The sequence below is a fragment of the Tamandua tetradactyla genome, chromosome 2, assembly GCF_023851605.1.
Source record: "Tamandua tetradactyla isolate mTamTet1 chromosome 2, mTamTet1.pri, whole genome shotgun sequence".
Taxonomy (NCBI): domain Eukaryota; kingdom Metazoa; phylum Chordata; class Mammalia; order Pilosa; family Myrmecophagidae; genus Tamandua; species Tamandua tetradactyla.
In genome coordinates, this window is record NC_135328.1 from 150,583,818 (window position 1) to 150,597,930 (window position 14,113).

At 38.3% G+C, this 14,113-nt stretch overlaps 1 protein-coding gene across 2 annotated transcripts in view; it reads left to right on the forward strand.

The window, feature by feature from the left end:
* Positions 1 to 14,113, forward strand: part of SNX9 (sorting nexin 9) — a 149,094-nt gene that overhangs the window by 119,470 nt on the left and 15,511 nt on the right. For both annotated transcript variants that reach the window (XM_077149350.1, XM_077149351.1), the window contains 2 exons: positions 7,609 to 7,712; positions 11,351 to 11,428. In XM_077149350.1, coding sequence (XP_077005465.1) covers positions 7,609 to 7,712; positions 11,351 to 11,428 — 182 coding nt within the window. The remainder of the gene's footprint in view (positions 1 to 7,608; positions 7,713 to 11,350; positions 11,429 to 14,113) is intronic.

Genomic DNA, 14,113 nt, shown 5'->3' on the forward strand with positions numbered 1-14,113 from the left:
TTGTGTTTGTTTGGGTTTTTTTTTTTTGGTATTAAAAAAAAAAAGAGTATGTTGTTGAGCCTCCATATATTTGTGAATTCTGGCACTCTGCCTATTTTTGATTTCCAGCTTCATTCCCTTATGATCTGAGGAAGTGTTTTGTATGCTTTCAATCTTTTTAAATTTATTGAGACTTGCTTTGTGACCAAGCATATGGTCTGTCCTAGAGAATAATCCATAAGCACTTGAGAAAAAGGTGTATCCTGATTTTGTGGGATGTAATGTTCTATAAATGTCTTTTAAGACTAGCTCATTTATTGTATTATCAAATTCTCTGTTTCTTTATTGATCTTCCATGTAGATGTTCTGTCCATTGATGAGAGTGGGGAATTGAAGTCTCCAACTATTATGGTAGATGTGTCTATTTCTCTTTTCAGTATTTGCCTCTTGTGTTTTGGAGCATTCTGGCTCCATGCATAAATACTTATGATTGTTATGTCTCTTCTTGTTGAATTGTTCCTTTTATTAATACATAGTGTCCTTCTTTGTCTCTTTTAACTGTTTTACATTTGAAGTCTAATTTGTCGGATATTAGTATAGCTACTCCTGCTCTTTTCTTATTGTTATTTGCATGGAATATCTTTTCCCAACCTCTCATTTTCAACCTGTGTTTATCCTTGGGTCTAAGATGCGTTTCCTATAGACAGCATATAGATGGGTCCTGTTTTTTAATCTATTCTGCCAGTCTGTGTCCTTTGATTCAGGAATTTAATCCATTAACATTTAGTGTTATTACTATATGGGCAGTACTTTCTTATACCATTTTGCCTTTTGGATTTTAAATGTCACGACTCATTTTTCTTCTTTTTACCTTTGTTGATAGTCTTCATGTCTATACTCTTCTCCACACCTCTCTCTCCTGTCTTTTCTTATCTGTCTTTAGTGCTCCCTTTAGTATTTCTTGCAGAACTGTTCTCTTGGTCACAGATTCTCTCAGTGAAGTTTTGACTGCAAATATTTTAATTTCCCCCTCATTTTTGAAGGACAGTTTTGCTGGGTATAGAATTCTTGGTTGGCAGTTTTTCTCTTTTAGTGTCTTAAATTTATCATCCCACTGTCTTCTTGCCTCCATGGTTTCTGCTGAGAAATCTATGCATAGTCTTATTGGACTTCCCTTATATGTGATAAATTGCTTTTCTCTTGGTGCTTTCAAGATTCTCTTTCACTTTGACCTCTGACATTCTGATTAGTAAGTGTCTTGGAGTACATCTGTTTGGATCTATTCTGTTTGGGGTATGCTGTACTTCTTGGATCTGTAATTTTTAGTCTTCCGTAAGAGTTGGGAAATTTTCAGGGATAATTTCCTCCATTGGTTTTTCTCTCCTCCTTTTACCTTCTTTTCTCCTTCTGGGACACCCACAACACGTACATTCATGCGCTTCATGTTGTCATTCATTTCCCTGAGTCCCTGCTCATATTTTTCCATTCTTTTCCCTATATTTTCTTTTGCTTGTCAGATTTCAAATGTCCTGTCCTCCAGTTCACTAATCCTATCCTCTGCCTCTTGAAATCAGACATTGTAGGTTTCCATTGTTTTTTTCATCTCTTCTGCTGTGTCTTTCATTCCCATAAGTTCTGTGATTTGTTGTTCCAGACTTTAGATTTCTTCTTTTTGTTCATTGCTTGCCTTCTTTATATCCTCCTTCAATTCATTGATTTGTTTTTTGATGAGGTTTACCATGTCTATTTGAACATTCTGAATTAATTGTTTCAACTCTTCCATCTCATTTGAATTGTTGATTTGTTCCTTTGACTGGACCATGTCTTCAGTTTTCCTAGTAAGATTAGTTATTTTTTGCTGGCATCTAGGCATTTAATTATGTTAATTAGTTTATTCTGGAGAATGTTTTCATTTTTTTTACTTGGGATTTTCTTGCTGGATGACTTTGTTGTCTGTCTGTTCTTTGACATTCAGTCCAGCTTATTCTGGACCTCTAGCTTCGGTTTTGTTTAACAGAGATGAATTTTTCAGTTCTTGTTTTCTTGTTTCTTGCTCTGCCTTTATGTATGGTGCCTTTTTTCCCCCTTAGGAGGGTCTACTTAGGTATTATAGATCCCAGCCAGATTTTCCCAGGCCAAACTGGCCTCCTGTCACCTGCCTCAGTTTTTGCTGAGGGTGAGATCTAGCAGATTGAAAGCTTTCCTGTGAAGTTTCTGGGATGTCCGTTTTTCTATCCTGCCCAGTATGTGGCTTTTGTCAGCCTACCGGTCCCGCCAGCATAAGGTGATGCGGTACCTTTAACTTCAGCAGACTCTCCCTGCTGGGGGCGTGGTGGAGACAGAGGAGAGGATGTAGCCTGGCTTTAATTTCTTCAGTTTTCCAGACCCTGGGGTCTTATTTCCTTGAGGAGGGATTCCGCTTGTGCTGGGCCCCACCCCTCTCCTGGAGAAGGCACAGGTTTCTGACAAACACTCAAACAAGCTTAATTCTGCCTTTGCCTGGGGCAGTGGAACCGAGAAGCCTTGCAGCTGTATCCAAAGTGCATTCAAGCCATAGAAAGACAGCCATCAAAATGAAAGAGAAAAATCTTTTTCTGAGCATGACCCCTGTTCCTCAGGTTTGCCAATCAAAACTTTAAGTTGGTAAGATGCTCTGTGTATTTTCCAGTCCTATGTGCCACCTCCTTTCCTTCAGGGGCCCAGACTTTTCAAATCCAAAAAAACCTGTTTTTTTTTCCCCATCAACCTTGTCTCTCTGTTCTGGGGCAAAAACCAGCAACCTCTGCTTTTACTTGAGGTTCAGCTGAGCTGGAGGCCTATTTTTAGTAGTCAGAATTTGTTAATTAATTCTGCAATTGGAATTTCGTTGTGCACAGCCCCTGCTGCTGGTAAACTCTCTTTCCTTTCCCCTCTGGGAAGCAACCTGTGGGGGAGGTGCGCTATCTGCCGCGGCTTGGGGAACTCGCAGTTCTAGATGGGCTTGCAGCTGGTCCCACTGGTCCAGACTGGGGTATGCTGTGTGTCCGGTCACTGATGTGGCCCCAGCAGTTGTTCTGTAGTGTACCTGGCTGTTTATTAGCTGCTCTGGAGGACAAACTAAATCCCACACCTCGGTAATCCGCCGTCTTGGCCCCTTTTTTAAAGATGCTTCTTTCTTACCATAAAATCATTGCTTAATCTATTACCAAAAATATAGACAGGAGGAAAATAAAATCCTCCAATCACTCAGAGATAAAATCATTGTTAATACATTAAGATATAGTCTTCTAGACTCTCCTCTATACATATATAACAAAAATAACCCCATAGTATACATTCTGTTTTGCTTTTTTCATTTAACTATATATTGTAATGAACTTCTCATGTTCGTAAATTTTCCTTACATCCTTAAAAAATGGTTTTCTAAGATCCAGTAAAATTCTTATTGGAATGAATGAACAACTAGCATTAGGAATAATATAGTTGTTTTATAGCCATGATCTGAATGCCAGTGTTTAGAATTTCACTAAGATATTCAAGAAATGGTGATTTTATTTGCATCGGAGTAACTTTAGTAGAAATTCACCAAGAAATGAGGGGGAGGCAAAGCAAAATATAAAGGTTGGATTTTTTTTATTTTCTATTTTTTAATTTTAAAAATATTTTTCATTGAGATGTCTACACACATCATCCTAAGTATACAATCAGTGGCTCACAGTATCATCACATAGTTGCGTATTCATCACCATGATCATTTTTAGAACATCTGCATCTGTCTAGAAAAGTAAAATAAGAAAAAAGAAAAAAGTCGTACATCCTATACCCCTACCCCTCCTTCTCATTGACGATTAGTATTGCAGTCTGCCCAATTTTTTTTCCCTTTTATCAACCCCCTATTATTTATTTATTTATTGTCCTTATTTTTGTTTCTCTCTGTCCATCCCCTGGATAAAAAGAACATCAGACACAAGGTTTTCACAATCACACGGTCACATCGTAAAAGTTATAGTTTATAGATAATTTTTAAAATTATGTGTTGAAATGCCATTTTGGAGATATTGGGTTAGACAAAATATATTTAATTAATTTCACCTGTTTCTTTTCACTTTTTAAAATTTGGCTACTAGAAAAATTTGAAGTAACATATTTACAGCTCTGTTGCTTGGCACTCGTCTAGGTTATAGTGGGGCAGAAGGTATCGGTTAATGAGACTGAAGCAGATAAGCAGGGACAAATCTAATAGAACTTTACAGGCCGTACCAAAGAACCTGAAGACAGTGGTAAACCTTGAAATGATCTAAATGATCTAAAGCAGTAAACCTTGAAATGATCTAAAGCAGTGAGAAATATGATCAACCTGGTGTTCTAGAGAAACTTTCTGACCAGAGTGTGGCTCAGGCAATGGATGGGTGCTCGAGTATACCAGATGGAATAATCCAGCTGAAAGATGCTGGACAGGTCTTGACATTGTGTGTGTTCTAATTAATATATATGTTCCTTAGCTGGGTGGAGGAGGAGGGTTCACCCAAAGATGAATAGCATGGTCTGTGTTCTCAAAGGGGTTTGTAGTCTAGTATAGAAAGGAGACGTAGGGAGGCAGTTTGGAGTTCTAGGTGGAGTCCTAGTTAAGAACAAGAACTCCAGAGTTTGGTCTGCCTGCAGTCTGAATCTCCATTTCACTACTTATTGCCTCAGTGACCTTTGGCAGGTTACGTAACCTAAGTCTTTATAGTTTTTTCATCTATAAAGTAGGAATAATAATAGTGCATAGTTCATGGATTGTTACAAAGATTTAACTGAGTTAGTGTAAGTAAAGGGCTTAGAACATTGCACATAGTAAGCAATATCAGCCATTGTTATCACTACCCAAAGAGGACTGTAGTAGGAAAGAGGGAGCTGAATTAAGGAATTACCCAGCCTCCATTCAGGCTGGTGGTAGGGTGCTATTTTATAATCCTGGCACTTCTGAGTTTGGACTCAGAGCAGAATAGATGGAGTTCTCTTAAGCCTGGAGCTTCTTTGATTGTACTCTTCTCCTATTAACAGTTTTCTTTAATTCTGGCCTGCAGTCTTCAGTACTCAAGCTTTCACTTCTCCTTAGGAACCCACAACAAATTTCTCAGTGTAACCTGAATTGTCATCAAATAGTTAGACCTTCAGTATCTCCTCTTGCAGATCTGTTTCCAGGTGTCATTATGTCAACCTGATGAAGAAAGAAAGGGAGTAAGGCACTATTTCCAGTGCTGTCTCAGGGCAGTGAGATGGGCATTAACCTTCCACGGTCATTGAATAGGCTTTGAGCTGACATTTCTCATGAATTGTTTAAAATCTGCCTGTTGAAATCCCACTCTTCCAATGGCAGATGGTGAATGCTTTCTCCTTACCTATCCAATGCAGTTTGACCTGTCTCATGTCAGAGTCTCATCCCCCATGAAGACTTTAAATCCTCCACGCAGATGTTTTGTTCCATTTCGATGCCCCATAGCACTTTTCTCCCACCCTTCCCACAGCATTTATCATTTTTGGCAATGATAAATAATAACGCTCTAAGAAATAACCACATAATATGTCCCAACAATATGGAAAGGATTTTATAAATTAGGATAACACAAGTGAATATATGTGGAGGTTAAAAAGAGTAAAGCAGCTCTTTATGCACTGATGGATCCCCCCAAGATAATTAAGTGAAAAAAGTGAAGTATGGAAAAGTGTGCCTATCTTCCCCCCTATGGGGGACATGACTCCCAGGAGTGCAAATCTCCCTTATAACATGGGGATAAACCCGGCACAAGACAGGACCCAGCATCGAGGAACAGAAAAAACCCTCCTGACCAAAAGGGGGAAGAGAGAAATGAGAAAAAAACAAAGCGTCAGTGGCTGAGAGACTTCAAACAGAGTTGAGAGGTGCTCTAGTTTGCTAGCTGCCGCAATGCACTATACCAGAAACAGAACAGCTTTTAAAAAGGGGAGTTTAATAAGTTGCTAGTTTACAGTTCTAGTGCCATTAAATTGTCCCAATTAAAATGAGTCTATAAAAATGTCCAATCTAAGGCATCCATGGAAAGATACCTTGGTTTAAGAAGGCCGATGAAGTTCAGGGTTTCTCTCTGAAGTGGAAAGACATATGGTGAACAGAGTCAGGCTTTCTTTCTCAGCTGGAAGGGCACATGGTGAACACAGCGTCATCTGCTAGCTTCCTCTCCAGCTCCCTGGGAGGTGTTTTCCTTCTTTATCTCCAAAACTCGCTCACTGGTGAACTCTCTGCCTCATGGTGCCTCATGGTGCCTCATGGTGTTCTCTGCTCTCTCCAAATCGCCTCTTTCTCCAAAATCTTTGCTCTTTTATAGGATTCCAGTAAACTAATCAAGACCTACCCGAATGGGTGGAGGCAGGTCTCCACCTAATCCAGTTTAACAACCACTCTTAATTAGTCATCTCCAGGAAGATGATGTGATTACAGTTTTTCAAACATACAGTACTGAATAGGGCTTAGAAGAAACAGCTGCCTTTACAAAATGGGATTAAGATTAAAACATGGCTTTTCTAGGGTACATGCATCCTTTCAAACCAGCACAAGAGGTCACCCTAAAACTGCAGAGCCGTGCTTCAGCAGCCCTGCTCGTCGAAGATGATTGTACAATGATACAGCTTCTACAGTGTGGCTTTGTGACCACAAAATCCCCATGTCTGGTGTACCTGCCATCTAGGATATGGACAGATGAGCAAAAAAAAATGGATAAAAAAATTTAAAAATAATGGGTGAATAAAGGTTAAAATAAATTGGATAGATGGAACCACCAGTGGTCAATGAGAGGGAGGGGCAAGGGGCACAGCATGCACAAGTTTCTTCTCTCCTCTATACATCCCCCCATCTGGAGTGATGCCAATGCCCAAGAAGATGATCATGGTGATGAATACACAACTATATGAAGGCACTGCGAGCCATTGACTCAAAGTGTCCACATTTGCATGTTGTTTTGTCAATAAAAATATTTTTTTAAAATGTGCATAGTACACTACAATGTGTGTTAAAAAGGGGAAAATGTACAATCTTTCATTGACTCTAAGACTCCACCCATTGTAGATGTGTTTAAATGATGGATTTTTAAGTCTTTCTTAAAAATATCTGCATTTAATGAATATGACTGCTGAATCAATATATTGATAGTTCTTTTGGTCTCCCGTGGCTTGGAGTAGCTAGAAGAAAAAATGAAAAATCGTGAAACTGTAACCCATATCAAACTTTAAAATCTATTGTGGGTGGTACAGTGGTGGCACAGTGGCAGAATTCTTGCCTGTCATGCCGGAGACCCAGGTTGGATTCCCAGAGCCTGCCCATGTAAAAAGAAAAAAAAAACTCCATTGTATAACTGCTTGTTAAAATGTACTTGGAAATTTGTTGCTTTTTTGTGTATATGTTATATTTCACAATAAAAAAAAATTTTTTAATGAAATCTGCAATTAAGGCAAATGTTGTCAAAAGGTAGTTATTATAATACAAGAAAAGTTACCTTTGATAACCCATTTGAACTGAACCCCCACCACCACATTGGTTTTTCTCCTATTACACATAGTACTTGCTCAGATATTTGGTAGCAGATCAAGGATCTGCCTTCGTGTGTCAATGATGGGCTTTTTTTTCACCCACAGAGAGCAGAAGTGTGACGCTGTTGGTAGATTTACCAAAGCCATGGACGACGGTGTGAAGGAACTGCTGACTGTCGGGCAGGAGCACTGGAAGCGGTGCACTGGGCGTGAGTGGTGTGTGTGTGTGTGTGTGTGTGTGTGTGTGTGTGTGTGTGTGTGTGTGGTGCAGTCTCGGTTTTGCAGCTTTTATCATGTTAGGATGCCATGCTGCCTCCTAACTAGAAAGGAATCCAGGGAACTGAGGACCTGTCACTCTGGAATGCTTTGATTAACCTCACTTCCCAAACCTGGTTAACTAGCAGAAAAATTGACTCTAACAAAGTCAGTTAAAAAATCTTCTTTTAAAACACCAAGACAGTTTAAATAATTCCAGTTGTTTGTGGTTTTATATTCTGTAGAAAATTCATCTTTTTGCACATGTAGAAAGTGCTTGTTTTAGTTTGCTAAAGCTGCCAGAACACAATATACCTGAAATGGGTTGGCTTTTATAAAGAGGATTTGTTAAGTTACAAGTTTACGATTCTAAGAATATAAAAATGTCCAAACTAAGACATCCAGAAAAAGATACCTTGACTCAAGAAAGACCGATGCTGTCTAGAACACTTCTGTCAGCTGGGAAGGCTCATGGCTAGTATCTGCTAGTCTTTTGGCTTCTTGTTTCAAACAGCTTCCCTGGGGGTGTTTTCTTTCTGCATCTCCAAATGCCTCTGTCAACTCTGGGCTTTTTCCAAAATGATCCCCTCCTTAAAGGACTCCAGTAAACAGATTAAGAACCATATTGAATGGGCATAGATTCATCTCCATGGAAACCACTTAATCTAAGGGTCCCACCCTCAACAGTAGGTCTGCCACACAAGATTGGATTAGGAAAAAGACCATGGCTTTTCTGGGATACATATCAGTTTCAAACCAGGAGAGTGCTTATCGTTTATTTTTAATCCCCAATTGCACTTTTTAATCTTCATCCATTTGGTAAGATGTGAGTTTGACTAAAGCTATAAATTTTAGGAAAAACCGCTGGGTTTATAATAGAAACTTGAGACCTGCGCCAAGGGTGGTGTGGGATTGTCAGCCACGGTTTTTTGCCTCTGGGTTCCATGTCCTTAGAGACTTCTTGTCCTCCCTCTCCTTTGTTTATAGACTGTCATTCTGGTAAAATATGTCCTCATATTCCACAGAACTGTGTAGCTCCATTGTCCAAAAGCCCAGGATAGACGTCTCCAGCAATGGAAATAAGGCCACAGGGGGCTGCCCTGGTCTCTCTCAGGCCTGGAATGGCACAGAAAGACCAACTAGTCCCTGAGGTGCTGGGATCACGCGAAACGCACTCACTATTCCAGAGTATCTCGATTTGCCTCCGCTCTCTGCCTTTCCAGCCCCTTTCGTTAGCATAGCCTCCTGAGTCCCAGAGATAAAAGTGGCTCTCGTTATGGATTGCCTGTGTTAGTCTCAGGGAAAAGCAAATCTAGTCTAACAACGTTTTGACCTGCTACCAATACCTACAGGAATACTGGTGGTTTATTTAGGGATTAAAAGCAAAAATAAAAATGACTTCTTTAAACTATTAAAGTAATACATGTTCATTTTTTAATTATATCAGTACATTGGTACTCCACATGGGAGAGAGCTAAATTGTTTTCTTAAAACCTTTTTTTTTAAAGAGTTATTTTTTTCTTAAAATAAGGAAAAAGAATTAGGGCTCAAAGGACAGTTTTAATGAAGAAGAAACTAAATCTGGAGTGATTTGTGGATGAATTATTAAAATAGTTTAGCAAAGGTACTAGAAAGATCAAGACTATTAAATTCAGACCTGAGAATTGAAGTCCTGTGTCAAGGGTTGGCAAACTATGGCCTATAGGCCAAATCTGGTTCTCTGCCTGTTTTGTAAATAAATTTTTATTGGAACATAGCCCTACTCAATTCATTTATGTATGGTCTGTGCTTGCTTTCATGATACAAGGGCAAAGTTAAGTAGTTCCAACAGAGACCAATGACCCACAAAGCCTAATATATTTACTATCTGACCCTGTGCAGAAAAAGTTTGCCATCCCCTTCCCTGCATAGAATGGCCCCCTGCCATTAACATTATTTTATAGGAAAAAAAAAGCAATTCTAGTGTACTAGCTGTTCATACTTGAGAGATACCAGGAGTAAAAACAGCTTGCTCCTTTCTCATGGCAAAAAAAAAAAGGGAAAAAAATGATGCTGTGTCCTAAATATAGAAACTCAACTTGAAAAAGTAATATGTAAAATATATAAAAATAACATATACAAATGCAGCATCTAACAACCAAAATCCATCTGAAGCCTTTTTGGTCACAGAAAATAACTCATGAGCTAAAAAGGGGAATGAATGAAGTAATTTAATTTTAAAACTATTTAATTTTAGTTATAAAGTCTTATAAGACCATTGTAACATGAATCACTTAGATCTATGTTCTTTAAAAACTATTTCTTTTTTTTTTTAGAAAATATTTTAAATGAGTGCAAATCGCTGAATTTTTTAAAGGCTATCACAAAAGACTTGGGATTATAATGTCGTTTAAAGAATTACATCTCTTATTTCTAGATGTAGTCAACTCCATGTCCTGTATAGTCTGTAAGACTAATTTATGTAATAGAGAATATTGGCTGAAGGCTCTAGCAGGGCAGGTCTTTGTTTAGGATTTGATTAAGACATACCTTCTTTCTGATCTCTCACAAAAGCGTTTTTAAAACTTACTAATCTGCAAGTTAAAATGTCACCACAGACAACTATTGTGAAACATGCTCTGTGGTGTAACACATGACCAGTACCTTTATCCAGGTATAGAGGCAAAAACCGAGATATAAAGTAAATAATATATTAAAATTAATTGGGCTAATGTAGTTTAAATTCATGTGCTCTGATTACTGTGGTTTATAGACTTTACTTTTCTCTGGCTTAGTTTGTTTTGTTTTTAAAGAAATATTCAAATTTTTCTTTTTCTTTTTTATTTTTCTTCTTTAATACTACAATAAGTCTCAAAATGCAAATAATGGTTCCTTTTGAAGGGCAACAGATGAGCTTGAGACTTGAGCTTGAGACTATCTACAAATTCAAAGAAGGCAGCCCAAGATGTAGAGACTCTTCTATGGGAAGTTCTCCCTATTGATCACAGAATTTTCCCACTAGAGTTAACCTTAGAAGTCATTTAATTAATCTTCTCATTATTGAGATGAGAAAGCCCAAACCATCTCCCTGGTCTTAGGATATATTACTGTAGTATTTTCCTACATAACTCATGCTTTTTTTTTGTAAATAATCATCTATAGCTACATACACAATATCATGGAAAAAGCAGTGTATTTGGAATCACAAGTGTCAGATATAGCATCCATTTGCTGTGTGACCTTGGGCAAGTCAGTCAGTGTATTTGAGCCTTGTTTCCTAACCCATAAAATGGTGATGGTGTATATGTATCTAATACAGCGCACTGTTGTGATGATCAAGTGGCATATATAAAAGTACTTTATAAACTAGAAATCATCTCCTAAATGAACTTCTATTTTCACTTATTTCATTCAGTAAATAAGTACATGGGTGGTAGTAGGTGTTACCATCCTCCAATTGAGCACTTAATGTGTGAAGCTGTCGTTTTACAGAATATAGACTTTGAATCACTTCACATTTTGTTTACTCTAAAAGTAATCACTTTTAAAAAATAGTTAAATCACTTTTCACTTTGCTCAGAGGGTTGATTATTTACTCCTTTTTCTCTTTCAGCATTGCCCAAGGAATATCAGAAGATAGGAAAGGCCTTGCAGAGTTTAGCAACAGTGTTTAGTTCTAGTGGTTACCAAGGTACGTCTTTATTTGTTCCTTGTGCCTTTAATGTCTTACCAGACATATCATCCTTGCCAGCAAACCATAACTCTGCAGTTAAGCATCTTTGTCATTGCTGTTTATTACCTAGGTGGCTGTACTCTGGACTTCGGAAACTGCGCTTTGTTACTTTTGAGAAAAATAGGTTGTTGCTATAATTTGTACTTTCTTGCCAGCTTGTTTGGCTTTCTTTACTCTCAGATATAGCCCCCCTCCCTCGTTTTTTTTTTTTTTTCATTCTTTTCTATTTTATAATATACATACAGACAAAGCAAAAAAAGAAAAAAGTGATAGCCTTCAAAGCACTCCCCAAGTAGTCACAGAATAGGTCCTAGAGTAGCCCTTTTGTTTTATAAAGCCCAGATTTTGTAAAAGTCGCTTGAAGGAAAAAATTTTTTTGAGTAAAAAAATACGTGAATTTATGTCTCTCCATGTCTCATAATTGTTTTCCCTTCATCCCATAAATGTATATCTTATCTATGGATTTATGTATGTTTATAAAATTAGAGTTCCTGTATGTTTACATTGACAGTACCTGTGAGAACAAGGTAGTTGGGTTTCCTGCATATTTTAATTTGTATTTGTTCATTTGGGTTTATGGAACAGGTAAGGAGTAAAAAGAATTTATCAGGTGGTGGCACTTATTAAATTTGTTTATCTCGTATCACTGACAGAAATTATAAAATTGATAGTTACACCAGGTATTTACCTTGATACCCAGGGAAAATAGGTCTTCAGATTTTTAAGCTTCTGAATATTTTAAGACACAGAAAATTATTCAGCTACCAAAAAGTAAATGTTTGGGTCTCATATTTATGAGTATTTCTTACTGGCCTGGCTAAAATAAAATGTGTCTTACTATGAATCAGCTCTTTTAGACTGGGAAGGACTTTGAGGTTTAGTTAGTCAGACCTCATTTTTTTTTTTTAACATTTTTTATTGTGAAATATAACATATATACAAAAAAAGCAATAAATTTCAAAGTGTATTGTAACAATTAGTTATAGAACAGATTTTCAAATTTGGTATGGGTTACGGTTCCTCAATTCCTGGTTTTTCCTTCTAGCTGCTCCAAGACACTGGAGACTAAAAAAAATATCAACATTATGATTCAGTATCCATACTCATTTGTTAAATCCTATCTTCTCTGTTATAACTCCTTCCCTCTCCTTTGATCTTCTCCCAATCTTTAGGGGTATTTGGGCTATGCTCATTCTAACTTTTTCACGTTGAAAGGGCTGTCGATAACATGGGGCAGAGGGGTGGAACTAATGATATTCTTGGAGAGGCTAGCCCCTCTGGGTTTCAGATCTTAACTGGCACAGGGACCCATCTGAAAGTTATAGGTTTTTGGAAAGTAAACTTAGTGTGTGAAACATTATAGAATCTCAGAACCTTAGATGTTCTTTAGGGTTAACAGGAATGAATTTGGTAGCCTCTCAACTCTATTTGAACTCTCTTAGCCACTGATACCTTATTTTGTTAATTTCTTTTCCCCCTTTTGGTCAGGAAGTCATTGCGAATCCCACAGTACCAGGGCCAGGCTCATCCCTGGGAGTCATCCCCCATGTTGCCAGGGAGACTCATACCCCTGGATGTCATGTCCCTCTTAGAGGGGAGGGTAATGATTTCTCTTGCAGAATTGGGCTTAGAGAGAGATAGAGAGGCTACATCTGAGCAACAAAAGAGGTTCTCTGTAAGTAGCTTTTAGGTGTAAAGATAGGTAGGCTGAGCTTCTCCAGTATTGACATAAGTTTCATAAGAGCAAGCCTCAAGACCTAGGGCTTCACCTATTGACTTGGGAGTCCCTAGTGTTTGAGAGAGTATCAGGGGTTTCCCAGGTGGGAAAGTTTAATAGTCCCATGTTTTTTCTCCAGTCCCTCAAGGGACTTTGCCAAAATTTTTTTATTATCTGCCTGACATACTCTGTGATGTATGTGGATGTTACATCAAGCTATACAGCTTTACAAGCCCTCGTTCCCATTCTGTGACCCCCTCATTTTTAAAGACGAGGAGCCTGAGGCCTATAAGGATAAAGCCCCTTGCCTAAAGTAACACAGGCGGTCGCTGGAGGAGCCCAGCCTGCAACAATATACATTGCTTGGTAGGCAGATCGCTAGGAACCCTTTTGTCTTTATGGTTGTGTAGGTATTGGCTAAATGATAGCTTTTGTTCTGGAGGTGCTAGAAAATCATCTAGTTGGTCCTGATGGCATGCTTATTTGTGAGAACTAACCTGAAACCATGTCTTCTTCAAACCTCACCTAAGAGATCTCTATTCTTCAGCCCTCCCCTCAGCATTGCCTCTTAGCCAACAAAAGTGTGTGTAGAAGAACTAGCTCTGCATTTGGGACTTCTCCACTTCTAGTCCCTTTTATCAGCCCAAGGGCAGCCACTAACAGCTTGGCTGGTTCTTCCTTATGCTAGGAAAGTTCCCCTGCCTATAGAGGGCTCACTCTTCCATCCACTATTACCCCTAGACTCAGCAGCCCACCTCTGGTAAAAGTGGCTGCTGGTCTTTGCTAACCTGGGAAGGATTCACCCCTTGCTGAAGTTAGTTAATTTGGATTTCTTCATACTTACACTCTTCAATGATTTTGATTAAAGAAACTTATTACTTTCCAGTTTATTTGGTATTGTCTTATTATAGTGGGAGCATTGCTCT